Genomic DNA, 27,582 nt, shown 5'->3' on the forward strand with positions numbered 1-27,582 from the left:
TTCCCTCCAATGAGCAGTCAGGCTTTATTTCCTCGAGGATGGACTGGTTGGATCTTCTTTCAGTCCAAGGCACTCTCAGAATTTTCCTCCAGCACCACAGTTCAAAAGCATCTCTCTTCCTTTGCTCAGTCTTCCTTATGGTCCAGCTCTCACATCCATAGGTTACTACGGGGAATACCATTGCTTTAACTATGCAGATCTTTGTTGCCAGTGTGCTGTCTCTACTCTTCACTGTTTTATCAAGATTGGTCATTGCTCTCCTCCCAAGAAGTAAACATCTTCTGATTTCCTGGCTGCAGTCTGTGTCTGCAGTAATCTTTGTGCCTAGAAATACAAAGTCTGTCACTGCCTCCACCTATTCTCCCTCTATTTGTCAGTTATCCATCAGTCTGGTTGCCATAATCCTGGGGTTTTTTTTATGTTTAACTGCCACCCAGCTTCTACACTTTCTTCTTTCACCTTGGTTAGAAGGCTCCTCAGTTCCTCCTCGCTCTCGGCCATCAGCGGTATCATCTGCATATCTAAGATTGTTAATGTTTCTTCCAGCAATTTTAACTCCAGCCTTGGATACAACACACAAACCAACATGTCAGGCAACATATTTCAAGCAAGAGTCACCATACATAGAGGTCTCGAGGTAAGGCAATCCTCGCTTCTTCTTGTCTAGTGAAAGGGCAAGTATGAAGAGATCAATGGTCAAAAGATCTGGTTTGGCCCCAGAAACACAATCTGCCAATCCTGATTAAAGATACTCCAGGAAATAAAGTCTGACTGCTCACTGGAGGAAAGGATATTAGAGGCAAAATGAAGTTCTTTGGCCACATCATAAGAAGACAGGAAAGCTCAGAGAAGGGAATGATGCTGGGGAAAATGGAAGGAAAAAGGAAGAGGGGCCAACCAAGGGCAAGATGGATGGATGTTATCCTTGAAGTGACTGGCTTAACCTTGAACGAGCTGGGCGTGGCCACGGCCCACTGGGACCTCTGGCGTGGGCTGCTCCATGACATCACAAAGAGTCAGAATTGACTGAACACAAAGACAACAACAACATTTTGCATTGAAACTAGGAAATCCACGCATAGTGACCACCGAGCCACAGGACGCCTTTCCCTTTCCAAAAACATAGACAACCAAATCCCCATATGTTGCATATCTTTCCTCCTGAAATACCGCAAACGGTCTGCCTTTTCCATGGCAAAATCCTCCACAGCCTTCCCTTTCCTTCGACCATCCTCCCATCATCTAGAATTCCCTATTACTTACAGGCATCTAAACACCCCTCTCTGTGCTCTGTCATTCCACATTGACCTAGATCTGCCTGAAGTACTGAAATCAAATGCATGGAGAAATGCATTTTAACTCAGCTGTTGCACGCCCAGGCATTCGATACGATTACTCACACTGATTCCTCCCCATTAATTGCATTTCTGATCACTCCCTTCCTACAAAGAGCTCAAGGCAGCATACATGCCCTTCTTTCTATCCAGTGAGATACCTTAGAAACTCTGCAAGCTGCAAGGTTGGAATATGAATCCAGGACCCAAGACAGCTAACAAAGGAGTCCAATTGCAGTGCTTCTTAGTATCTATCTATCTATCTATCTTGTAAAGGTAAAGGTTTTCCCCTGACATTAACTCCAGTTGTGTCTGACTCTGGGGGTTGGTGCTCATCTCCATTTCTAAGCCAAAGAGCCAGCGTTGTCCATAGACACCTCCAAGGTCATGTGGCCGGCATGACTGCATGAAGTGCCGTAGCTATCTATCTACATACCTATATTTACATAGCGCCAATAAAGGTAAAGGTTTTCCCGTGACATTAAGTCCAGTCGTGTCCAACTCTGGAGACTGGTGCTCACCTCCATTTCTAAGCCAAAGAGCCGGTGTTGTCCATAGACACCTCCATGTAGCCGGCATGACTGCATGGAGCGCCGTATCTATCTATCTACATACCTATATTTACATAATGCCAAAGTTCTCTAAAATATTGGTGCTTGGAATATATGAGGGTGGGTCAAAAAGAAATGCCTCCATTGCTCTAACTTGTATTTTTTTCACAGCTACAGGACTATCTATACATAATATGATAGAAGTAACCTTGCTCTATGATATAGTCTTTTTTTTTCCAATTGACTGACTGGAACCATGAATCTGAAGCTAAAAGGAAGAGTCGTTTCTGGCAAAAGAAGGTTGTGCACCTAAGGAACATTAGGAAGAACTTCCTGACTGTGAGAGCCGTTCAGCAGTGGAACTCTCTGCCTTGGAGTGTGGTGGAGGCTCCTTCTTTGGAAGCTTTTAAACAGAGGCTGGATGACCATCTGTCGGGGTTGCTTTGAATGCAATTTTCCTGCTTCTTGGCAGGGGGTTGGACTGGATGGCCCATGAGGTCTCTTCCAACTCTAGGATTCTATGAAATCCATAGTTGCTTGAAGAATGTTTATGATTTGTCCCCTTCTGACTTTGACCTGTTTGGATCTCTGAAAGGCAACCTTCGTGGTTTCACATTCAATGACCTGAATAACGTTAAAACAGCTTTAAAGTCATGGGTCCGAAAGCAAAACTCTGAATTTTTCCAAAATGGTTTTGATGCCTGGGTTCAATGATGGTGCAAACATGTACAAATTGATGGTGACTATGCTGAACTGCAGTTTTGCATACAGGGCAGTCCAGGCTATAATCTGTAGCAACTGCTGCTGTTATAGGTTGATTCATTATTATTATTATTATTATTATTATTATTATTATTAACTTTATTTATACCCCGCAAAACCTCCTGAAGGACTCGATGCGGCTTACAAAGGCCAAGGCCGCCAACAAAAACAACATACAATACGCAGTAAAACTCATAAGCAAATAATAAAACATCAAGCAAACAATAAAACAATGACACCGTGATGCAATTAAAAACCTTGAGGCCGGGCCAAATGTAATGGACAAAATTTAAAAGTGCTGAACCTGACAGGTAATATGTAGAGGTATTTGGAGGTAGGTGCAATGTGCAGGTAATCCTGAATCTCTAACAAAGTGCATTTGGGACTTGAAGCCAGGAGTTTCCTATTCTGGAAAGGCACACTGGAACAGCCAGGTCTTCAGGCTCTTCCTAAAGACAGCCAACGTTGGGGCTTGTCTGATGTCCTTAGGGAGAGAGTTCCAGAGTCGGGGGGCTACCATAGAGAAGGCCCTGTCCCTCGTCCCCACCAAACGTGCCTGCGACGCAGGTGGGATCGTGAGCAGGGCTTCTCCAGATGATCGGAGGGAGCGTGCGGGTTCGTAAACGGAGATGCGGTCACGCAGGTAGGCAGGTCCCAAACCATTTAGGGCTTTGTAATGTTTTTATAATACAGGAGGCAAAACTTTTTGACCCACCCTCGTACATGTATCCCAACAAGTGCTGTGAGTAGGCTGGACTGAAAACAGTGCTGGGACTTGGTAGATCCTTTGGCCAAAATGAATGTTTGTTTTCAGCTCTCTTTTTTTTTCACTTGGGAACTATAGCAGCGATGACAAGTGTTGTCTTAAAGCTGTCACCCCAATAACATTTGAGCATCTCATCGAGGTATATTCTGGCAATGGGGATACAATGCAACGTGTGATTATTTACTGTCTTGTACCATAATACAAGCGGCCCATCGATATACCTATAGCTGCTTCGATCAGCACACTTCTGTGTTATTTCAATTCCCTTCTTCTAGGAATGAACAGCAGTGCACCACTGAGTACCACGTTTTCCGCCACAGCCTCTTGAAAGCATAACAACTCCGACAACAAACACAAGCCAGAGAAAACCCTGGGGCTTTTTCCCTCTGAAGTACACAACACACTCTTTTTCTGTTCCTCCAAATAGTTTTCTGTTCTTGCAAAACACTGTTTGGGGTTGTACTGTTGCACCAAACTTGGTGTGCTTAAAGTCTCTAATGATTTCTCAGAGTTTTTGTGTATGTGTGTGTGAGTCAGAAACAGCATGAGAAACAAGTCATTTCTGGCATGAGAGAATTGGCTGTTTGCAGGACATTGCCCAGGGGGCATCCAAATGTTTTATCATCCTGTGGGAAGGTTCTCTCGTGTCTCCACATGGGAAGCTGGAGCTGACAGATGGGAGCTCACCCCATCTCACGGATTCAGGTCAGCAGTTCAGTTGGCACAAGGGTTTGACCCTTTGTGCCACAGCGGTTCCCAGAGATGACCCAGCTTTTTCAATGAATGCTGCTTGAGTTTATCAATTGTGCTTAAAACAGTTGTAGGAAACATGGGGGTGGATGAGGACCCCCAAAACTCCTTTTCGGGTCCTAGTCTGGACCAAACTCCCTGGACTATCTTTTTATCTGGCCTAAATAAAGGAGTGAATTGCCTCTCCAGAGAGGCCCTTTTCTCGCTCTCACCCCCGTTGCAAGTGTGGCTTGTGAGGACGAGGAAGAGGGCCTTCTCTGTGGCGGCCCCTCGGCTCTGGAACTCATTCCCTGGAGAAATTAGGCAAGTGCCCATCCTGGCAGTCTTAAGGAAGAGCCTAAAAACGTGGCTGTTCCAGTGTGCCTTCAATGTCTGAACAACAATTCCCCGACCTTGCATAAAACGTCCTCAGATGCACTTTATCTTATTCTCTAGTGCAGTGGTTCTCAACCTGTGGGTCCCCAGATGTTTTGGCCTTCATCTCCCAGAAGCCCTAACAGCTGGTAAACTGGCTGGGATTTCTGGGAGTTGTAGGCCGAAACACTTGGGGACCCACAGGTTGAGAACCACTGCTCTAGTGCAATTAAACCCCATTGTTTTGTCCCACCTGATCCTCCTCCCAGTTACACTACATTGCTCATCTCACCCAGTGTTTTTAAACTTTTTAATATTTGCAACTGGCCTTGCCCACTGTGTACAATTATTGTGATTTTATATTGCACTGTGTGTTTACTTCGTATTGTTTTTTGTATTTTATTTTTATTATATTTTATTGCTATATTTTTATGTTGTATATTTGCATTGTTGTAATTGCAGGGCTTGGCCTCATGTAAGCCACCCCGAGTCCCCTTGGGGAGATGGTGGCGGGGTAAAAATAAAGTTTTATTATTATTTATTGTTACCTCAAAGACAGGAACCCCTGGAGATGCAGTGGGTTAAACCCCTGTGCCAGCAGGACTGAAGACCGACAGGTTGCAGGTTTGAATCCGGGGTGAGCGCAGAGGAGCTCCCTCTGTCAGCTCCAGCTCCTCATGCAGGTAACATGAGAGAAGCTCCCACAAGGATGATAAAGCATCAAAAACATCCGGGCATCCCCTGGGCAACGTCCTTGCAGACGGCCAATTCTCTCACACCAGAAGTGACTTGCAGTTTTTCAAGTCGCTCCTGACACAACCAAAAAAAAGTATTTGTCCTGTTGAATAGGCTGCAGAAACACACACCTCAGCACTATCTGACATTTTAAAGTATCTTTTGTTTATAACCTCAAGAAACAGACTTCTGAACTTTTTGGCATGAAAGCTGCCATTTTTGGACAGCCAGGTCCCAAAGAATCTCAGGACAGTAAAGTAATCCCTAGACTCCATTACATTTTGTCATCTTAACCTAAACCAGGGCAACTTATGGCCTTGCAGGTGATGACGGAATTTTAAGTCCCATCAACCCAAGCTACTGCAACGCTCTCTACGTGGGGCTGCCTCTGAAGACTGCCCGGAAGCTACAACTAGTCCAACGAGTGGCAGCCAGATTACTAACAGGAGCAGGGTACAGGGAGCATACTACTCCTCTGTTGCGTCAGCTCCACAGGCTGCCAATTAGCTTCTGAGCACAATTCAAAGTGCTGGTGTTGACCTATAAATCCCTAAACAGCTCCGGCCCAGTTTACCTGTCCGAACGAATTCTCCCCTATGAACCATCTAGGTTGTTAAGATCTTCTGGAGGGGCCCTGCTCTCGGTCCCACCATCTTCGCAATCGCGTCTGGTGGGGGACGGGGCCAGGGCCTTCTCAGTGGTGGCCCCTCGGCTCTGGAACTCTCTCCCGATGGAGATTAGATCTGCCCCTTCCCTCCTGACTTTCAGAAAGCTGGTAAAATCTTGGCTCTGGGACATAGCATTCTCAGAATGATGATCGAGTCAATAACGGTTGACCACACTGGCAGATGGTGATGAATTTGTGATTGTATCTTGATGATTTGGCTTTATGTAATTATTTGATCTGTATTTTAATTGTATTTTAATTGTATTAATGTATTATGATGTTATTATGTTTTAGCTTATTTGTGTATGAATTTTCTGTTGTTAGCCGGCCTGAGTCCCTCTTCGGAGGTCGAGAAGACTGGGTTATAAAAGCTCTAAATAAATAAAGAAATAATGTTGACGAATGATGGATGTTGCAATCGAATGACAACAGGAGAGACTCAAAACCTAGTTTAAAACTAGGTATTTGATGGGAAGGCCCCTTACCACAGACTTGGTGGCAAACAGGTATTTCTCTCTGAGCTGGAAGTCTTCCACCTCCTCCAGAAGGATCTCTTTGTTCTCCCTGGTTTGAAAGAAATCGGTGCTGCGAAGGACGGTTGAGGATCTTGTCGGTTCGTGCCGCTCAATGTAAACCGTATTCGGCTTGTCGTATGGTTCGATTCCCCTTATCAGAGGGGGAGAAAAAAGGCAGAAGTTTATCATAGATGGATCAAAAAACAGGAAGGACAAAACGGATCTATGGAGCATCCCTGGGAAATTCCAAAACTTACAACAAAATAGCCCATTTGTACACAAAAAGGAAAATAAATCAGTTCAGCCAATAATGTGACTGGCGAAACTTATTATACAGTTCCAAATCATAGCATTCACAAAACAATATGATATGTGTTTGGTACAGTCACTCAAAAAAGTATCAACGGCGTATGTTCTTCCGTTGAGTTGAACATAAAACCGCAGCCCACGACCAGTTTCGGCCTCACTCCAGGCCTTCCTCTGGTAGACTGCCATTGATACTTTTTTGAGTGACTGTACCAAACACTGGATGAATGCAAAGCTGGGGTGAAAATTGCTGGAAGAAACATTAACAACCTCAGATATGCAGATGACACCACTCTGATGGCCAAAAGTGAGGAGGAGCTGAGGAGCCTTCTAATCAAGGTGAAAGAAGAAAGCGCAAAAGCCGAGTTGCAGCTAAACATCAAGAAAACCAAGATCATGGCAACAAGAATGATTGACAACTGGAAAATAGAGGGAGAAAATGTGGAGGCCGTGACAGACTTTGTATTTCTAGGTGCAAAGATGACTGCAGATGCAGACTGTGGCCAGGAAATCAGAAGACGCTTACTTCTTGGGAGGAGAGCAATGTCCAATCTCAATAAAATAGTAAAGAGCAGAGACATCAGACTGGCAACAAAGATCCGCATAGTCAAAGCCATGGTATTCCCTGTAGTAACCTACGGATGTGAGAGCTGGACCTTAGGAAAGGCTGAGCGAAGGAAGATAGATGCTTTTGAACTGTGGTGTTGGAGGAAAGTTCTGAGAGTGCCTTGGACTGCGAGAAGATCCAACCAGTCCATCCTCCAGGAAATAAAGCCCGGCTGCTCACTAGAGGGAAGGAGACTAGAGACAAAGTTGAAGTACTTTGGCCACATCATGAGGAGACAGGAAAGCCTAGAGAAGACAATGATGCTGGGGAAAGTGGAAGGCAAAAGGAAGAGGGGCCGACCAAGGGCAAGATGAATGGATGGCATCCTTGAAGTGACTGGACTGACCTTGAAGGAGCTGGGGGTGGTGACGGCCGACAGGGAGCTCTGGCGTGGGCTGGTCCATGAGGTCACGAAGAGTCGGAGATGACTGAACGAATGAACAACAAACCAAACACATATAATATTGTTTCGTGAATGCTATGATTTTGAACTATATAATAAGTTTCACCAGTCACACTATTGGCTGAACTGATTTATTTTCCTTTTGTTGTACGCATTAACACAGGAACCCATTCATATTGTAAATTCCAAAACTTACCATGTAAATGATTTCACGTGTTCGTGAATCATGATCCACGTCTGCCCAAAATCATCGGATTTCCAGAGCTGAAACACAGAACATAGGGAAAGAGTCAAGGATTTTGGTTCATAAGCCAAACCCAGGCAGCTCCAGCATCATTTACTAAAGGACAAATCCTGCAATCATTGGTTAAGAACACAACCCTCCCAAACAGATCCAAGAGCACAGTTTCAATTTACAGAAAGTCTGACAAATCCTCCATGTCTGAAAGGAAGGATTACTCATGCCCACTGGGACTTAGTCCCCAAGTAAATATGCTTGGAAACAGTTCTGAAAAAAGAATTGCCTCTGATGTACAAACAGAAATGCAGTTGTGTATGGAGCCAAAATAGTACCAACCAGACACAATAGATGCAAAACTTGGGGAGAAACATTTGAAGATTCAAGGGATCCCAAAGATGAATGCATAGTCAATAGACTGAGACAGTTAAAGCTTGTGCTCCAGCTGCGCCCATACCTTGGGAAGTCTGATCTGGCTACGGTGGTCCATGCTCTGGTTACATCCCGAATAGATTACTGCAATGCACTCTACGTGGGGTTGCCTTTGAAGACTGTTCAGAAACTTCAACTAGTCCAACAGGCAGCAGCCAGATTGCTCACTGGAGCATCATACAGGGAGCATACCACCCCACTGTTACACCAACTCCACTGGCTGCCGATCCATTTCCAAACACAATTCAAAGTGCTGGTCTTGGCCTATAAAGCCCTATATGACTCCGGCCCAGCTTACTTGTCCAAATGTATCTCCCTCTATGTTCCATCTCGTAGTCTAAGATCCGCCGGAGAGGCCCTGCTCTCAGTCCCACCGGCTTCGCAAACATGGCTGGTGGCGATAAGGGACAGGGCCTTCTCGATGGTGGCCCCCACCTGTGGAATCAGATCGGCACCCTCTGGAAGTTGAAGGCCAAAAACATCTGGGGACCCCAGGTTGAGAACCACTATTCAAGAGGCATTCTCTCCTGACGTTTCACCTGCATCTATGGCAAGCATCCTCAGAGGTAGTGACGTCTGTTGGAACTAGGAAAATGGGTTTATATATCTGTGGAAAGACCAGAGTGGGACAAAGGACTCTTGTCTGCTGGAGCTAGGTGTGAATGTTTCAACTGACCACCTTGATTAGCATTTGATAGCCTGGTAGTGCCTGGAGCAATCTTATGTTGAAAGGTCTTTCCAACAGATATATAAACCCATTTTCCTAGTTCCAACAGACCTCACTACCTCTGAGGATGCTTGCCATAGATGCAGGCGAAACATCAGGAGAGAATGCCTCTAGAACATGGCCATATAGCCCGAAAAAACCTACAACAACCCAAATTGGTGCTTATTTTATGTTCTCTTGGAAAGGACAAATCCTTGCCTTTCACCACTTAGAAAAAGGGATGATTTCTTTTGAATACGATTGAAGGAACTGTCTTCACAACGACCCATTAAATAATAAGACCCAGGCTTTGGGGTTGATTTTTTTAAACTAAAATGTCTAGACATATACATGAGTATATGGGGTATGTGCCTTGAAATTCCTCACTCCTTGTTTATTTGCTTACCCTTCAAGGCAAGCTGTCAGCATCTCTATTGCCAGATCAGAGCTTCGAAAAGGGAAAAGAGGAAATGTTGAAAGGAGGGGAAAGCTTGCCAGCAAACAAAAAAGAGCCAGGGAGGGCACACAATAACGCCATTCCTGTTATCTGTTGCTCAAAGAGAAGCTGGATTTCCAAAATGTTATTTTCAAGCAGGGAAAGCGTTCCAGCCAACGGGAGCCAGAAAACCGAGATATCGTGTCTTTCGGCTCTTCGCCGCCACCATCAACACATCCCAAGGGAATTAACCGTCTCTCAATTATGGCAAAGCCGATATCCAAACACTGAAGGGAAAGCAAAAACAAAACAAAACCGCACAAATGCTGGTATGTGACCGTGGAAGACAAACACGGCCGTTCCTGCCAATTTTTCGAGGCAGCACAGTATGCCGGCTGTCTGGCGTCGCTCTGCCTCCCCGTTCCTCGGCATTTCAAGCTCCGATGTGAGAACAATGTGAGCCGGGCCTGGAAAGAAACAAAGGGCTGCTTCTTTTCGGAAAGGAGGGGGGGAGGCAAAGGACATTGGCCTATTTTCTTATTTCCACAGGCTTCGTTTCACAAAGCAGAAGAGGAGCAACGCCGCGGGAGGCCAGGTTTCCGCGCAGACACAAAAGGCAAAACAGAACAACAAGACAATGGGATCTGGATCAACATTTCTGATGACTGGCCAAAAAGGGGAGTGGTCTCTGATATGGTCATCAGGACCCTGCGTGAGTTTGGAAAGGTTCTGTGGTCACCTCTCAATGGAGAGATGATGATTATGATGATGATCACAACGACAATTATGATAATGATATCATCTCACGTTTTGCTCAGTTTGAGATTCAAGGTGACATACAGCAGTATCACATTTACAAAATACAAAATATGATTAACTTTAAAAAGAAAACCGTTCCAAAACATAAATTATCTGTATTCAATTGGATTATGGAAGAGCTAGACCAGCCTGATTATTCAATAAAGTAAAGGATTTAATCTATCCCAGGCATGGGCAATTCAATCTATCCCAGTCATGGGCAAGGTTTTGGCCCAGGATTCAATCTATCCCAGTCATGGGCAATTCAATCTATTTATTTATTTATTATTTATTTGGTAGTTTTGTATACCCGTCTTTTCACCTCCATTCGAGGGACTCGGGCCGGTTTCCAACATCAATATTACAGACCGTCATTAAAACATCATATTTCTAAATCACACTAAAACATTGAAACAATTAAAATGGCAAAAATACAATCATATGATTACAGTGGTCAGTCGTCATCAAAGTCATTTTTCGTCGTCATCCATCTATATCACAGGATCATGGCTCATTCATTGAATGCCAATCCCCAAAGCCAGGTTTTCACCTGTTTCCTGAACATTAAGATCAAAGGGGCAGTTCTGATCTCCAGTGGAAGGGAGTTCCAGAGTCGAGGGGCCACCACCGAGAAGGCCTGTCTCTCATCCCCACCAGCCGCACCTTTGAGGCTGGTGGGATTGAGAGCAGGGCCCCTCCAGATGATCTTAGTAATCTTGATGGCTCATAGGGGATGATACGTTGGACAGGTAAATTGGGCCGGAGTCGTTTAGGGCTTTAAAGGTTAAGACCAGCACTTTGAATTGTGCTCGGAAGCTGACTGGCAGCCAGTGGAGCTGGCGCAACAGAGGAGTAGTATGCTCCCTGTACCCTGCTCCCGTTAGTAACCTGGCTGCCGCACGTTGGACTAATTGAAGCTTCCAGGCAGTCTTCAGAGGCAACCCCACGTAGAGAGAGTTGCAGTAATCTCAACGGGATGTAACCAAAGTGTGGACCACCATAGCCAAGTCAGACTTCCCAAGGTACGGGCGCAGCTGGCGCACGAGTTTTAATTGTGCAAAAGCTCCCCTGACCACTGCCGAGACCTGGGGTTCCAGGCTCAGCGATGAGTCCAGGATCTCTCCCAAGCTGCGAACCTGCGCCTTCAGGCGGAGTGTAACCCCGTCCAGCACAGGATGTAACCCTATGCCCTGTTCGGCCTTTTGACTGACCAGGAGTACCTCTGTCTTGACTGGATTAAGTTTCAATCTGTTGTCCCTCATCCAGTCCATTACAGCGGCCAAACACCGGTTGAGGTCTTGAACAGCCTCCTTAGTAGATGGAAAGGAGTAACAGAGTTGGACATCATCTGCGTACAGATGACACCGCACCCCAAAACTCCGGATGATCTCTCCCAATGACTTCATGTAGATGTTAAATAACATACGGGACAGTATTGAACCCTGCAGGACTCCACAGTACAATGGCCGTGGGGTCGAGCAGAAGTCCCCTATCGACACCTTCTGGGATCAACCCACGAGAAAGGACTGGAGCCACTGCAAAGCAGTACCTCCAAGGCCCATTCTCGCGAGGCGTCCCAGAAGGATACCGTGGTTGACGGTATCGAAGACCGATGAGAGGTCCAGCAGAACCAACAGGGACACACTCCCCCTGTCCAGTTCCCGGCGAAGATCATCCACTCTATCCCAGGCATGGGCAAACTTTGGCCCTCCATGTGTTGAAGTCCAAAACACCTGGACCACCAAAGTTTGCCCATGCATACTCTATCCTCTGCATTTGCTGGGAATAGGGCACCGTACCCTCACAAAAGTGTGGAAAAGAGAATACAAAATGAAGTGTAACTCTATGGTCAAATCCTTGTGGGCACAGATACACTCTGTGCAAGATACTCCAAATGAATTGCAAAGATACTGAATGTAGGATGCCTAACGTGACAACAGCACATGAGATCCCCTTCCAGGGTGAGAAGGGCAGGGTATAAATACAGTAAGTAAGTAAGTAAGTAAGTAAGTAAGTAAGTAAATGCATGTGTAAAAGATCTTGGAGTCCTCGAGGACAGGACGGTGAACATGAGCCAATAATGTCTTGCGGTGGCAAAAGAAGCCAATGGGATTTTGGCCTGCATCAATAGGAGTCTAGTGAGTCTTTACTCACTCGCTTACGAGGAGGAGGAATAGTAGTTGGTAATACAAGTATGGATGTATTGTTGTATCCGGGAATTGAATGTTTGCCTTTTATGTTTGGAATCCGCCCTGAGTCCCTTTGGGGAGATAGAGCGGAATATAAATAAAGTTTTGTTGTTGTTGTTGTTGTTGTTGTTGTTAAATCCAGGGAAGTCATGCTACCCCTCTACTCTGCCTTGGTCAGGCCACACCTGAAATATGTCCAATTCTGGGCACCGCAATTGAAGGGAGATGTTGACAAGCTGGAATGTGTCCAGAGGAGGGTGACTCAAATGATCAGGGGTCTGGAGAACAAGCCCTATGAGGAGCGGCTTAAAGAGCTGGGCATGTTTAGCCTGCAGAAGAGAAGGGCTGAGAGGAGACATTATAAGGGTCATGTATAAATATGTGAGGGGGAGTCAAAGGGAGCAAGCTTCCTTTCTGCTGCCCTGGAGACTAGGAAACAATGGCTTCAAACTACAGGAAAGGGGATTCCACCTGAACATGAATAAGAACTTCCTAACTGTGAGAGCTGTTCAACAGTGGAACTCTCTGCCCTGGAGTGCAGTGGAGGCTCCTTCTTTGGAAATTTTGAAACAGAGGCTGGATGGCGATCTGTCGGGGGTGCTTTGAATGTGATTTTCCTGATTCTTGGAAGAATGGGGTTGGACTAGATGGCCCACGAGTTCTCTTCCAACTCTAGGATTCTATGATTCTCTACAGAAACATAAAGGGCCTGAGCAAACATGAAAAGACTTTGTAAAAAGGAGTTGCTTTGTTAACTAAAGTATGCCCGCATTGTGATTGTTATTTTATCTACATGGATATCGTCCAAATACAGTACAGCATAAGCCAAAAAGAGAAGGAAACAAGGACAAGTTCTCCATTCCAAATAACTTCACCATGAATAGGAAAAATCCCAAAGTCGGGGAAATGATTACCTCGGTGCTTTTTGGATGGAACATCTTGTTCCATGCCAAGGAGAGTCCTGGCCGGGGTCCACGGTCACCTGAAACCAAACCAAGGAGAGAGACTCACCTGTTTGTTGGGATGGGACTTATCGAAGCCCAAGACGAGGTTCGGGAAGCGGCTGTGCAAAAGGAGGTCTGAGACTTTGAAAGGGATCGAGAAGCCCTGAATGGTCTTGCAGAAGTCAGTCGTGAGCCAAAGGTATTGTGTGAAGGCATCGACGAAAATATACTGCAAAAAGGGGAAAGAGGAGAGGAATAAGGTTGAATGGGACAGAAAGAAGAATCGCTCAGTCTTCACAAAATGCATTCAGACTTTTACAGAATGGGATGTCGGTTTCTCGAGGTTCATCTACATTGGATGGGGATGATTGTATCTGTAGTTCAAAACAGGATAGATACTAATACCCTTTGAGCAGCTACATGAATTCTGGCAAAGTCTATTTGGCTACACCGCTGTTCCGTGTGAACCGACTACAATGCATGATTGTGTGCATTTTTATTTTATTTTTACTATTTTTTACTAATTTCCCCAAACTTCACCAGTGTTCACATTTGGCATATTGAGTATTCGTGCCAAATTTGGTCCAGATCCATCATTCTTTGAGCCCATACTGCTCAACCTGGATGGAGATGAACTACAACTTCAAAACTCAAGGTCAATGCCCACCAAACCATTCCAGTATTTTCTGTTGGTCATGGGAGTTCGGTGTGCCAAGTCTGATTCAATTTTATCGTTGGTGGAGTTCAGAATAGCCTTTGGTGGGCATTGACCTTGAGTTTGGGAGTTGTAGTTCACCTACACCAGAGAGAACAACAATGATGGATCTGGACCAAACTTGGCATGAATACTCAACATGCTCAAGTGCGAACACTAATGGAGTTTGAGGAAAACAGACTTTGACGTTTGGGAGTTGTAGTTGCTGGGATTTATAGTTCATCTACAATCAATGAGCATTCTGAACCCGACCAACAAGAGAATTGGACCAAACTTTTCATACAGACCCCCCATGACCAACAAAAAATACTGTGTTTTCTGGTGATCTTCGGCAACCCTTCTGACACCCCTTGCAACCCTCCCGGGGGTCCAGACCCCCAGGTTGAGAAATGCTGCCTTAAGCCCACCCAGTCCAACTCCCTTCACAAGGAGAAGAAAACATAATCAAAGCCCTCCTGAGAAAGAGCCATCTAGCCATAGATATAGATAAATAGATATGATTCACACACACACACATATATATGCCAGATATAGTATCATAGATTTCAAAGGGTTCTCTGAAGAAGGGCAATAATATGTTGCATGTCCCTGACAAGAAATACTGTATACCCACAAGCATAAAGAAATTACATATATTAGAAACCAACACTATTTTCCATGTCACCAGACTGGGCCACAGCAACGCGTGGCAGGGGACGGCTAGTTGAGAATATAGTGCAAGTTCCTTCTGATGTGAAAGAACTTGCCATCTACAAGGATGTTGCCCGGGGATGCCTGGATGTCTTACCATCCTGTGGGAGGCTTCTTTTATGTCCCCGTATGGGAAGTGGATTCGAAATGCCGACCTTCAGGTCTGCAGGTCAGCAGTTCAGCCGGCACAATGGTTTAATCCATTGCGCCACCGCAACTCCACAACCCGTCCAAGTAGGAATGAGTGATGAGGGTTAGGAATGCAGTCTAATTTCCACAAGACACATTTCAGCTTTGCTTGAGCCGCGCAACAGCGAATGGTTTAAGAATCACAGCTGCATGGTCTACATCTGCCGAAACAGACAATCAACCAGCCTTGGCTTTCTGTCGCAAAAATGAAAAATTAACAGATGGGAAGCTTTTGTTTTCCAATCTGGGTTTGGAGAGGGGATTTTTTTTCTGCCCGTTAGAAATTACTCAGCCAGTTTTCCCGATCAAATGCAATTTATAATCCTTTGGAGACACATATATTTCCCCTTGGCTTCATGAACCAGTTAATATTAATCAAATGTCTGTTTGGTTATTGTGGAGTCGAACTGCTTTACATCTAGACAGGCCCTATATTCCACAATCTGATCCCAGGTTTTCCGTTTATCCCTGGCAGTGCAGACTCATATAATCCAGTTTAAAGCGAAAAACCTGGGATCATAAGGCCTGCCTGGAAGGGCCCTTAGTTTGCTTCAAATATATGGCAGGAACTTTGTGTTAATGAAGCAAAGTTTTGGAGCGGAGAAGCAGTATTACTTTCTGTTAACAGAATCGTCAATCAAAAATGTGACCTTACCTCCGGCCCTTTCCACACAGCTGTATAGACGCCACATTCAAATGGATTATATGGCAGTGTGGACTTAGATAATCTAGCTCAAAGCAGATATTGTGGATGATCTGCCTTGATATTATGGGTTATGATAATAATAATAATAATAATAATAATAATAATAATAATAATAATCTTTATTTATACCCTGCCACCATCTCCCTAAAGGGGACTCAGGGTGGCTTACATGAGGCCACACCCATCAATACAGAAACACAATAGAACACAAAAACACAACAGAGAATCAGAAAATAAAATGACATAAAATACAAACTACAAAATGTAAATATACAGCACAGCAATATAAATCACAACATTAAACCCCTAAAATGAACACAATGGGCAGGGTTTTGTGGAAAGGCCCTCTGATTACCCAAAGTGGGATAAGATCCAGAATTCAACACATTCTATAAAATAGGTATAATAACTCAAAGTGTTGTGTCAAAACATGATGGGAATTGAACTACAACTCCCATAGTCTCTCACACACAACATAACCACAGTGTAGTGCAATGTTTCTCAACCTAGGGGTCGGGGCCCATGGGGGGTCATGAGGGGGTGTCAGAGGGGTCACCAAAGACCATCAGAAAACAATATTTTCTGTTGGCCATGAGGGTTCTGTGTGAGAAGTTTGGCCCAATTCTATCATTGGTGGGGTTCAGAATGCTCTTTGTTTGTAGGGGAACTATAAATCCCAGCAACTACAACTCCCAAATGTCAAGTTCTATTTTCCCCAAACTCCAACAGTGTTCACATTTGGTCATTTTGAGTATTCATACCAAATTTGGTCCAGATCCAACATTGTTTGAGTCCACAGTGCTCTCTGGATGGAGGTGAACTACAACTCCAAAACTCAAGCCCCCCGAATCCTTCCAATATTTTCTGTTTGCCATGGGAGTTCTGTGAGACAAGATTGGTTCAATTCCATCATTGGTGGAGTTCAGCATGCTCTTTGATTGTAGGTGAACTATAAATCCCAGCAACTACAACTTTTAAATTACAAAATCAATCTCCCCCAGCCCCATCAATATCCAAATTTGAGTGTATCAGGTATTTGTGCCAAATTTGTTCCAGTGAATGGAAATACATCCTGCATGTCAGATATTTACATTATGATTCATAACAGTAGCAAAATGACATTTATGAAGTAGCAACGAAAATAATATTATGGTTTGAGATCACCTGCATGTCAGATATTTACATTACGATTCCTAACAGTAGCAAAATTACAGTTATCAAGTAGCAAAGAAAATAATTTTATGGTTTGAGATCACCACAACATGAGGAATTGTATTAAGGAGTTGCGGCATTAGGAACACTGGTATACTACTATAAGGACTCTATGAATAGTCACTTTTACCCAAAAGCAACCCAAAAACTGTGTTCTGTGACAAAGCCATGTCTGATTCTCGATCACTCTACCAGTAGCCATTCATCCATCACCAAAATCACTGATCCAATAGCAGTTAATAATCAAAAGCAACACAACCAGAAGGAAGCTCACTGACATTTACTAATATCTCCACATTAAATGTGAAGTTGTTATTCAGGCCATCATAACCACAATGTGTCATGGATTCGCTGGGTAAGATAACCCATGCGACCCACTCAGAACAAAGAGAAAAGCAAAATAATAAGACGAGAGAAACAACCTCGGTTTGGAGGAAAGAAGCAAACTAATTATATTTGCATCATCGTAGAGTATCAAATCTATCCAATGTATTGTCGAAAGCTTTCATGGCTGGAATCACTAGGTTCTTGTGGGTTTTTTCAGGCTATATGGCCATGTTCTAGAGGCATTTCTTCTGACGTTTCGCCTGCACCTATGGCAAGCATCCTCAGAGGTAGTAAGGTCTGTTGGAAATAGGACAATGGGTTTATCTATCTGTGGAATGGCTGGGGTGGGGCAAAGAGCTCTTCTCTGCTAGAGCTAGGTGTGAATGTTTCAACTGACCACCTTCATTAGCATTTGAAGGCCTGCCTGAGCCTGGGAAGATCTTTTGTTGAGAGGTGTTAAGATGTGCCTGGTTGTTTCCTCTCTGCTGTTGTGCTGTTGTAATTTTAGAGTTTTTTAATACTGGTAGCCAGATTTTGTTCATTTTCATGGCCCTTTCCTTTCTGTTGAAATTGTCCACATGCTTGTGGATTTCAATGGCTTCTCTGTGTAGTCTGACATGGTGGTTGTTGGTGTGGTCCAGCATTTCTGTGTTCTTAAATAATATGCTGTGTCCAGGCTGGTTCATCAGGTGCTCTGTTCTACCGTATGCAGCTGTGGACAAGTCTACATAGGGACCACCAAACGCAGCATTGCCCAAACACGAATCAAGGAACATGAAAGGCACTGCAGACAACTTCAACCAGAGAAGTCAGCCATAGCGAAACGTCAGGAGAAATGCCTCTAGAACATGGCCCTATAGCCCGAAAAAACCCACAAGAATCTAGTAAATCTATCCAAGTTTCAATGTCCCTGGCAAACATTCATAAGGGAAGTTTAGAAACCTTATTAACAACCTGATTTCAGGTGCATAGATTCCTTAAATGTAATTCTTATTTTTCATTCCTTACCCTTTTGTTGTCAGCTGGGCTGTGATAGAACTGAGCAATGACCGCTTGGCTAGTATTTCCTGGACCGAAGTTGAACTTCTCCGTTATCTTCTTAAACGTCTTCCCATAGTCATAAGACACATAAACCTAGCAAGGAAAAATGCTGAGGTTATAAACAATAAAGGATGCTGGTTTCTCAGGTTCTCATATTTTCCTGGAATTATCTGCAGACAACACCAAATTGGGAGTGAGAGCCAATACTCCAGAGGACAAGAGCAGGATTCAAAACGATCTTGACAGATTAGAGAGATGGGCCAAAACTAACAAAATGAAGTTCAACAGGGACAAATGCAAGATACTCCACTTTGGCAGGAAAAACGAAATGCAAAGATACAGAATGGGGGACAATGCCTGGCTCGAGAGCAGTACGTGTGAAAAAGACATCGGAGTCCTCGTGGACAACAAGTTAAACATGAGCCAACAATGTGATGTGGCGGCAAAAAAAGCCAATGGGATTTTGGCCTGCATCAATAGGAGCATAGTGTCTAGGTCCAGGGAAGTCATGCTACCTTTCTATTCCGCTTTGGTTAGACCACACCTGGAATATTGTGTCCAATTCTAGGCACCACAATTCAAGAGAGATATTGACAAGCTGGAATGTGTCCAGAGGAGGGCGACTAAAATGATCAAGGGTCTGGAGAACAAGCCCTATGAGGAGCGGCTTAAAGAGCTGGGCATGTTTAGCCTGAAGAAGAGAAGGCTGAGAGGAAACATGATAGCCATGAATAAATATGAGAGAGGAAGTCACAGGGAAGAGGGAGCAAGCTTGTTTTCTGCTTCCCTGGAGACTAGGATACGGAACAATGGCTTCAAACTACAAGAAAGGAGATTCCATCTGAACATGAGGAAGAACTTCCTGACTGTGGGAGCCATTCAGCAGTGGAACTCTCTGCCCTGGAGTGTGGTGGAAGCTCCTTCCTTGGAAGCTTTTAAACAGAAGCTGGATGGCCATCTGTCAGGGGTGCTTTGAATGTGATTTCCTGCTTCTTGGCAGGGGGTTGGACTGGATGGCCCATGAGGTCTCTTCCAACTCTTTGATGCTATGATTCTATGATTCTATCTAAATATCTGCCATACCCTCCTTCCCACAGGAGGTTCACCCATCCCCTTCTCCGATCCCCTTCCATCAGCAAGAAGATGACTTTGGAAAGGCTTTGAAACTGGTTGCTCCAGAAAAGTATTTGAAAGGGGTCATTTCCTCTTATTCTCATTGTTTTTTTAATTCTCAAAACAATTTCTCATTTCTATTTAGCACTGCCAATATTGAAGCATGCTGGAGGCTGTAGTCCATCAGGATCTGGAGAGCTTCATGACTCCCATCCTTGCTCTAACTCCATATTTCAGCACAGTCAGCCCTTCACATTTGTGGGTTTCACTGTTGTGGATTTGATCATTTACAATTCAATTAATATGTTCTCTCTAGGAATCTTGAGGTCCTCTGGAAGCTGGCCATACATTGGTGGTGAAGGTCCTACAGATTTTTACAGAAAGCATTTCCCTAGGTACCTGTAGATCCTCCATCAGGATTCCATGGTCAACATCTTATGGAGGTTGACCATAAAGGTATGCTGGAAGAAACTTCTCTAGGCACCTGTAGAGTCTAGGGTAACTCTATGGACAACTTCCTCTGTAGGTTGCTCAGAGTTGCTAGAAATTCCTTTAGAGAACAGTTCTCTAGGCATCTGTAGGTCACCCATGTTGATTCTATGGTCAACTACTTCTGGTATGTTGAAAGTCCTAGATGATCCTAGATAAAACACTTCTTCAAGATAACTTTATGGGCAAGTACCGCCAGAGGCTGATCATAGAGTCATGCTGAAGGACCTAGACTTCATAGAAAGATGTTCTTGCATGAAAATGTGGGATTTTTATTCATTTTTTTCTACTTTTGTGGAGGATCCTATATCCCTAACCCCCATTAAGGTGGGGACCTTGTTATATACTCCCCTGTTACACCAGCTCCACTGGCTGCCAATTCAAAGTGCTGGTTTTAACCTACAAAATCCTACACGACTCTGGTCTGGTTTACCTGTCCAAACGTATCTTCCCCTTTACTTTAAGATCTTCCGGAGAGGCCCTGCATTCGGTCCCACCACCTTCGCAGTCGTGTTTGGTGGGGACGAGAGACAGGGCCTTCTCTGTGGTGAACCCCCAGCTATAGAACTCTCTCTCCAGTGAGATTAGGTCTGCCCCCTCTCTCCTATCCTTCAGGAAACAGCTAAAATCCTGGTTTTGGAATCAGGCATTTCCAGATTGATGGATGATCCGGTATAGACTAATAATTATTTGACCGCAACATTTTGGACTGAGTTGGATATTGTTTTTAACACGATGAATTGTTTTTATATGTATTTTAGAACCTATTTATTGTGTATGTTGTTTTATGATGTTATTTATTGTATACCATTGAATTTTGCTCTTAGCCGTTCTGAGTCCCTCCACGGAGGTAGAGAAGAACAGGATACAAAAGTTCTAAATAAATAAATAAATACATATCAATTGTTCCCAATTACTAAAATGGGGGAAAGATGACACAGGAGGGATCTCAAGGAAAAGAAAAACTTCTTTCTTAGGAGGAGTAACATTTCACGACAGAATTTTGAATACGTTCTTGAGAACTCCAGTTCCATGCCAAACTTCAATATTGCTTTTAGAGTGTCATCAGGAAGCTGCTCTTTACGTGCTCAGGGTGGAAAACTAAACAAACACGATTACTCACTGTCAAGAAAGAAATGAGCCAGAATTTGATTCATAGCATCAATTTCCCACCTTAAAATTAAAAATGGAAATCAGAAATACTCACGTCGCTTAACTTGGGACCCATCAAGGCTAAACTATCCCGAGCCAGAGCCACAATCACATTGCTCTTCTCTCCGGCCCAATGGACCACCATCTGGTTGTGTGAATCATTCAGGCTAACCTGGGAAGGAAAGAAGACAAAAGCAAAGGAAGAGCCTTGTTAAAAGCATACAAAGTGCATCTCACTGTGCCTCTTGAAACTGCATTGAAAATTCATATTACAGAATGTTCTTTGAAAAGAAGGGGAGAAGAGAATCCATTTTCTCCACTTACTCTTATTCTTACATGGGTCTCCACCATGAAATCGCCATATTATGTGTCAAACAGACTCGCATTATGTGGTCTGACTGCACTCAGTGAGGTTTTGTAAGAGCTACCCACTTGCTTGTGACTCTCCATGACTTCCAAATTGCCCTCCAAGATATTGCTGTGAAGGGCCAGAGAGAAATGGGACCAATAAAAATACGCCAAAGAGTTCCAAGAAAAAGCTTCAAATGTGTTCCATACACCAGAAAACATAGATGTGTTTTTAGCAGTTTTTTTGAAGGCAAGGAGAGTTTTTAGTTCTTTTGGGAAGGAGTTCCAGAGGCAGGGCATGACTACGGAGATGGCCGGATCTCTTGTTCTCACCAGCCACGCTTGAGACGGGAGTGGGACCGAGAGCAGGGCCTCCTCTGTGGGAAAGAGTTCCAGAGGCAGGATGTGACCATGGAGATGGCCTGATCTCTTGTTCCCACCAGCCACGCTTGAGATGGGAGTGGGACCAAGAGCAGGGCCTCCTCTGTGGGAAAGAGTTCCAGAGGCAGGATGTGACCATGGAGATGGCCTGATCTCTTGTTCCCACCAGCCACGCTTGAGATGGGAGTGGGACCAAGAGCAGGGCCTCCTCTGTGGGAAAGAGTTCCAGAGGCAGGATGTGACCATGGAGATGGCCTGATCTCTTGTTCCCACCAGCCACGCTTGAGATGGGAGTGGGACCGAGAGCAGGGCCTCCTCTGTGGGAAAGAGTTCCAGAGGCAGGATGTGACCATGGAGATGGCCTGATCTCTTGTTCCCACCAGCCACGCTTGAGATGGGAGTGGGGCCAAGAGCAGGGCCTCCTCTGTGGGAAAGAGTTCCAGAGGCAGGATGTGACCATGGAGATGGCCTGATCTCTTGTTCCCACCAGCCACGCTTGAGATGGGAGTGGGACCAAGAGCAGGGCCTCCTCTGTGGGAAAGAGTTCCAGAGGCAGGATGTGACCATGGAGATGGCCTGATCTCTTGTTCCCACCAGCCACGCTTGAGATGGGAGTGGGACCAAGAGCAGGGCCTCCTCTGTGGGAAAGAGTTCCAGAGGCAGGATGTGACCATGGAGATGGCCTGATCTCTTGTTCCCACCAGCCACGCTTGAGATGGGAGTGGGGCCAAGAGCAGGGCCTCCTCTGTGGGAAAGAGTTCCAGAGGCAGGATGTGACCATGGAGATGGCCTGATCTCTTGTTCCCACCAGCCACGCTTGAGATGGGAGTGGGACCAAGAGCAGGGCCTCCTCTGTGGGAAAGAGTTCCAGAGGCAGGATGTGACCATGGAGATGGCCTGATCTCTTGTTCCCACCAGCCACGCTTGAGATGGGAGTGGGACCAAGAGCAGGGCCTCCTCTGTGGGAAAGAGTTCCAGAGGCAGGATGTGACCATGGAGATGGCCTGATCTCTTGTTCCCACCAGCCACGCTTGAGATGGGAGTGGGACCGAGAGCAGGGCCTCCTCTGTGGGAAAGAGTTCCAGAGGCAGGATGTGACCATGGAGATGGCCTGATCTCTTGTTCCCACCAGCCACGCTTGAGATGGGAGTGGGGCCAAGAGCAGGGCCTCCTCTGTGGGAAAGAGTTCCAGAGGCAGGATGTGACCATGGAGATGGCCTGATCTCTTGTTCCCACCAGCCACGCTTGAGATGGGAGTGGGACCAAGAGCAGGGCCTCCTCTGTGGGAAAGAGTTCCAGAGGCAGGATGTGACCATGGAGATGGCCTGATCTCTTGTTCCCAGCAGCCACGCTTGAGATGGGAGTGGGACCAAGAGCAGGGCCTCCTCTGTGGGAAAGAGTTCCAGAGGCAGGATGTGACCATGGAGATGGCCTGATCTCTTGTTCCCACCAGCCACGCTTGAGACGAGAGTGGGACAGACAGCAGGGCGTCCTCTGTAGATAGCAAAGCTTGGGCTGGTTTGCATACAGAGATTCAGTTCTGCAAATAGTCTGGGCCTGAACTATTTCAGGCTCCATAGATAATTACCAGCACTTTTACTTAGCCCGGAAGCAGATCGGCAGCCAGTGGAGCTGCCGCAGCATGGGAATCTTCCTCTCATGGTATGGCACTCTCGTTAGCAATCTAGCCACCAATCTCTGCAGTAGTTGCAACTTCCAGGCTGTCTTCCAAGACAGCCCCATGTAGAGAGTGTTGCAGTAGTACAAATGGGAAGTAAGGACAAGGATTACCATAGCCAGATCTGGAGTATTCAAGGTATATCTCATAGAGTCTCAACCAATTCAATCTAATTTGTGGCAGCCACAAAAATGAAGTTTCTGGAGAATAACAACTACTTTCAAAGTAAGTAGAGAGATCCATTCAGCAGTGGAACTCTCTGCCCCAGAGTGTGGTGGAGGCTCCTTTTTTGGAAGCTTTTAAACAGAGGCTGGATGGCCATCTGTCAGGGGTGTTTGAATGCAATATTCCTGCTTCTTGGCAGGGGGCTGGACTGGATGGCCCATGAGGTCTCTTCCAACTCTATGATTCTATGATTCTAAGCACAACACAATTTGGTTGTCAACCCCAGCTTCTGCCAACCTTTACCTTTATATATCCCTAGATGTTTTTAAGAAAATGTTGGGTGACTTGCATGTTCAGAAATGGATTTCTGGCACTTGCTTGTGTTTGGATGAAATCGGGAGTTGGCATTGTGTGATCCTCCATACATTGTTGACTTCAGCTCTCAATACTGTCAGATGTGTTGTCTGAGAAATTATGGGAACTATAATCCAACAAGAATTCCCATCCTGGATGAGATGACCTTTTGTCGTACTCAAATAGGAAGAAGCAAGCAAAAAATGCATCCAGAAGAGATGGAGTTACTACACTGTATCTTGGATCCTATTTTTTTCTAGTTTTCTGATGTATTTTAAGCTCATCTTATATGACATGTTGTGATCACTCATTTCACATCCGAGTTTTTTGAGAACATTTGGGCAGATTTTTATTGGGACTTTGGAGATTTGTTCATTTCAAAATATTTCCTGGAACTCAGGAGTCCCATTTGAACCTCAGCTCCCCTTCTCATTATGTTGTGATCGCAGCTTTCCGAGGAGGACAAAGCTGAGCGTTGAAAGACTCTCCCTGGGTTTCTGCTTGTCTTGATGTTATCTGAACAGGCAATAGTATCCCCTTGGGCTCATTCTCACAATCTCGAACTGCAGGATAGCTCTTCTTGAAAGCTGTTTAGCTTTGATTTTTATTTGCTTGTAAAGTTTGGCATGTTTAACATGCATTAACATTTGAACCCCTTCTAACCAGAGCAAAGGTGGCTTCGCTGCAGGTTTTTAATGAAGGAAGAATGAAGGGATCAAGGGACATATTCTCTTTCATGACTGGAATCCCTGGGTTGTTGTTAACATGGCTGTATGGCCATGTTCCAGAAGCATTCTCTCCTGATGTTTCATCCTCACAAGTGGGTGCTAGAAACAACATCATACGAAAGCTGACTGGCACAACCTGGGGATCACAACCAGACACAGTGAAGACATCCGCCCTTGCGCTATGCTACTCTGCTGCTGAGTATGCATGCCCAGTGTGGAACATATCTCGCCACACTAAAACAGTAGATGTGGCTCTTAATGAGACATGCCGCATTATCACGGGGTGTCTGCGCCCTACACCACTGGAGAAATTACACTGCTTAGCCGGTATTGCACCACCTGACATCCGCTGGGAAGTAGCAGCCAATAGTGAAAGGACCAAGGCAGAGACATCTCCAGCTCATCCCCTGTTTGGGTATCAGCCAGCACGTCAATGACTTAAATCAAGACATAGTTTTCTTAGATCTACAGAGACACTCGCTGGAACACCCCAGCAAGCGAGAGTCCAAAAGTGGCAGGCCCAAACCCAGCACCTCAATTCATGGGTGATACCAGATGAGAGACTCCCCCCTGGGCACACAGAAGACTGGGCGACTTGGAAGGCGCTGAACAGATTGCGCTCTGGCACCACGAGATGCAGAGCCAATCTGAAGAAATGGGGCTACAGGGTGGAATCCTCGGCATGCGAGTGCGGAGAAGAACAAACCACTGACCACCTGCTGCAATGCACCCTGAGCCCTGCCACATGCACGATGGAGGACCTTCTTGCGGCAACCCCAGAGGCACTCCAAGTGGCCAGATACTGGTCAAAGGACATTTAACCAAATACCAAATTTACAAAATCTGTGTGGTTTTTTTTTCTTTCTTTTTTTTTCTTTTTCTTTTTAATCTCTGTGTTTGTTTTGCTCTGTTAGAATTGTAATACAATGGTTGCTGATGACACGATAAATAAAATCCTCACAACATCTCAGGATGCCTCCCATAGATGCAGGCAAAACATCAGGAGATAATGCTTCTGGAACATGGTCATACAGCCCTGAAAACTCACAGCAACCCAGATCAAGGGACAGTCTTCTTCCAGTAATGCTACAGTTGGAAATGGAGATTTCTTCAGGGAAGCTGAGTTTGCAATGCAGTCCTTGGCCTTGCAAGTGCCTTTCCCTCCCTACACGGAGTCCCAAACAAGCCCATGGTTGCCCTGTGGGTGATTGTCCCTGTCTCCTGATGCAGAACTATTGATGAATAGGTAGCGGATGGGAGCCAGAGACCTGAGGAAGTGGAGCAATAAAGCAGGAGAATGAAACCAGTTATTATGTGCGCCTTTTAATCCCAGGAACCCAAAGCTTCTGGGACAATGCCGGATTATGCTCGTCCTCTGCAAATCAAGCTGTATTCTTTTTGAAAATGGTTTGGCTTGTGTTTGCTGGCTGCACCCTTTCCTGGATTAAAAAGAAAAGCAAGCCATTGTCACACAGCCTTGGTTTGGTTCAAAACTAGACTGCCTCAGTATGCTCTGCTTGGGGCTGCCATTGAAGAGTGTTTGAAAAGGAAAACACAACTGCTGGGTTACTGAGGAATGTGGAAGAGAGTGTGCATATTTTGGATTTTGTGTCAAGTTCTGAGTTTCACAGTTAAGTCTCCGGGCACACTAGACATGGCTTGGCACAATGAAAGGGGCTGCATTTGATCGTTGAGAGCCAAAGGCATAGAAGAAATATCTGGCTCATAGGTTTTGACATTTGCTGCGTATGCATCTCCGAGGAGACGATGAAGAAAAGCGACCTTCTGTGGGGTTTTGACTGAATGTCACTAAATCAGAACTGTACCTTCTCCTCAAATATAATATTATGAGACAATAAAAAAATCTGTTCCTGGTTTGAAAGTGTTGTTTCCTGTTTAATTGTACTGTAGGTAAAGGTAAAGGTTTCCCCTTCACATTAAGTCCAGTTGTGTCCTACTCTGGGGGTTGGTGCTAATCTCCATTTCAAAGCCGAAGATTCGGCATTGTCTGTAGACACCTCCAAGGTCAAGTGGCCAGCATGACTACATGGAGCGCTATTACCTTCCCGCTAGAGCGGTACCTATTGATCTACTCACATTTGCACGTTTTTGAACTGCTAGGTTGGCAGGAGCTGGGGCTAACAGCGAGAGCTCACGCCACTCCCCTTATTCGAACCACCAACTTTCGGTCAGCAAGTTCAGCAGCTCGGCACTCTAACTCACTGCACCAAAATACCAAAATATGAGGCAAAGTCTGACCCACTATTGAATAGTTTGTTCATTCATTCATTCATTTATTTTTGTGAATTTGAACCCAAGGGCTTTTTCACACTACAGGCAGTCCCTGAGTTACAAACATCCAACTTACAAATGACTCAAAGTTAAGAACAGGGGTTTTTTCATGTCAGGAGCGACTTGAAAAACTGCAAGTTGCTTCTGGTGTGAGAGAATTGGCCGTCTGCAAGGACGTTGCCCTGGGGATGCCTGGATGTTTTGATGTTTTACCATCCTTGTGGGAAGCTTCTCTCATGTCCCCACATGGGGAGCTGGAGCTGACAGAGGGAGCTCACCCATGCTCTCCCTGGATTCAAATCTCCGACCTGTCAGTCTTCAGTCCTGCCGGCACAAGGGTTTAACTGGAAGTGAGAATGGGGGTGAAACAACAGGAAGTAAGAAAAACCTACCTCTAGGAAGGGAAAGTAACTCCTGAAAGAGTTATTATATTATCATGGGGAAAAGCGGTCTCAATTGAAGTCTTATCACCAATCTTTGTTTCCACAGCAAGCCACATTTCTCAAAAT

The 27,582-nt window shown here is 45.1% G+C and overlaps 1 protein-coding gene across 2 annotated transcripts in view; it reads right to left on the bottom strand.

Annotated features, from left to right (window-relative positions):
- Positions 1 to 27,582, bottom strand: part of SORL1 (sortilin related receptor 1) — a 151,970-nt gene that overhangs the window by 88,547 nt on the left and 35,841 nt on the right. For both annotated transcript variants that reach the window (XM_067470771.1, XM_067470770.1), the window contains exons 2-6: positions 21,183 to 21,299; positions 18,341 to 18,466; positions 13,561 to 13,722; positions 7,947 to 8,014; positions 6,405 to 6,585 (exon numbers count right to left, since the gene is read on the bottom strand). In XM_067470771.1, coding sequence (XP_067326872.1) covers positions 6,405 to 6,585; positions 7,947 to 8,014; positions 13,561 to 13,722; positions 18,341 to 18,466; positions 21,183 to 21,299 — 654 coding nt within the window. The remainder of the gene's footprint in view (positions 1 to 6,404; positions 6,586 to 7,946; positions 8,015 to 13,560; positions 13,723 to 18,340; positions 18,467 to 21,182; positions 21,300 to 27,582) is intronic.

The sequence above is a fragment of the Anolis sagrei genome, chromosome 7 (genome assembly GCF_037176765.1).
Source record: "Anolis sagrei isolate rAnoSag1 chromosome 7, rAnoSag1.mat, whole genome shotgun sequence".
Lineage (NCBI taxonomy): Eukaryota > Metazoa > Chordata > Lepidosauria > Squamata > Dactyloidae > Anolis > Anolis sagrei.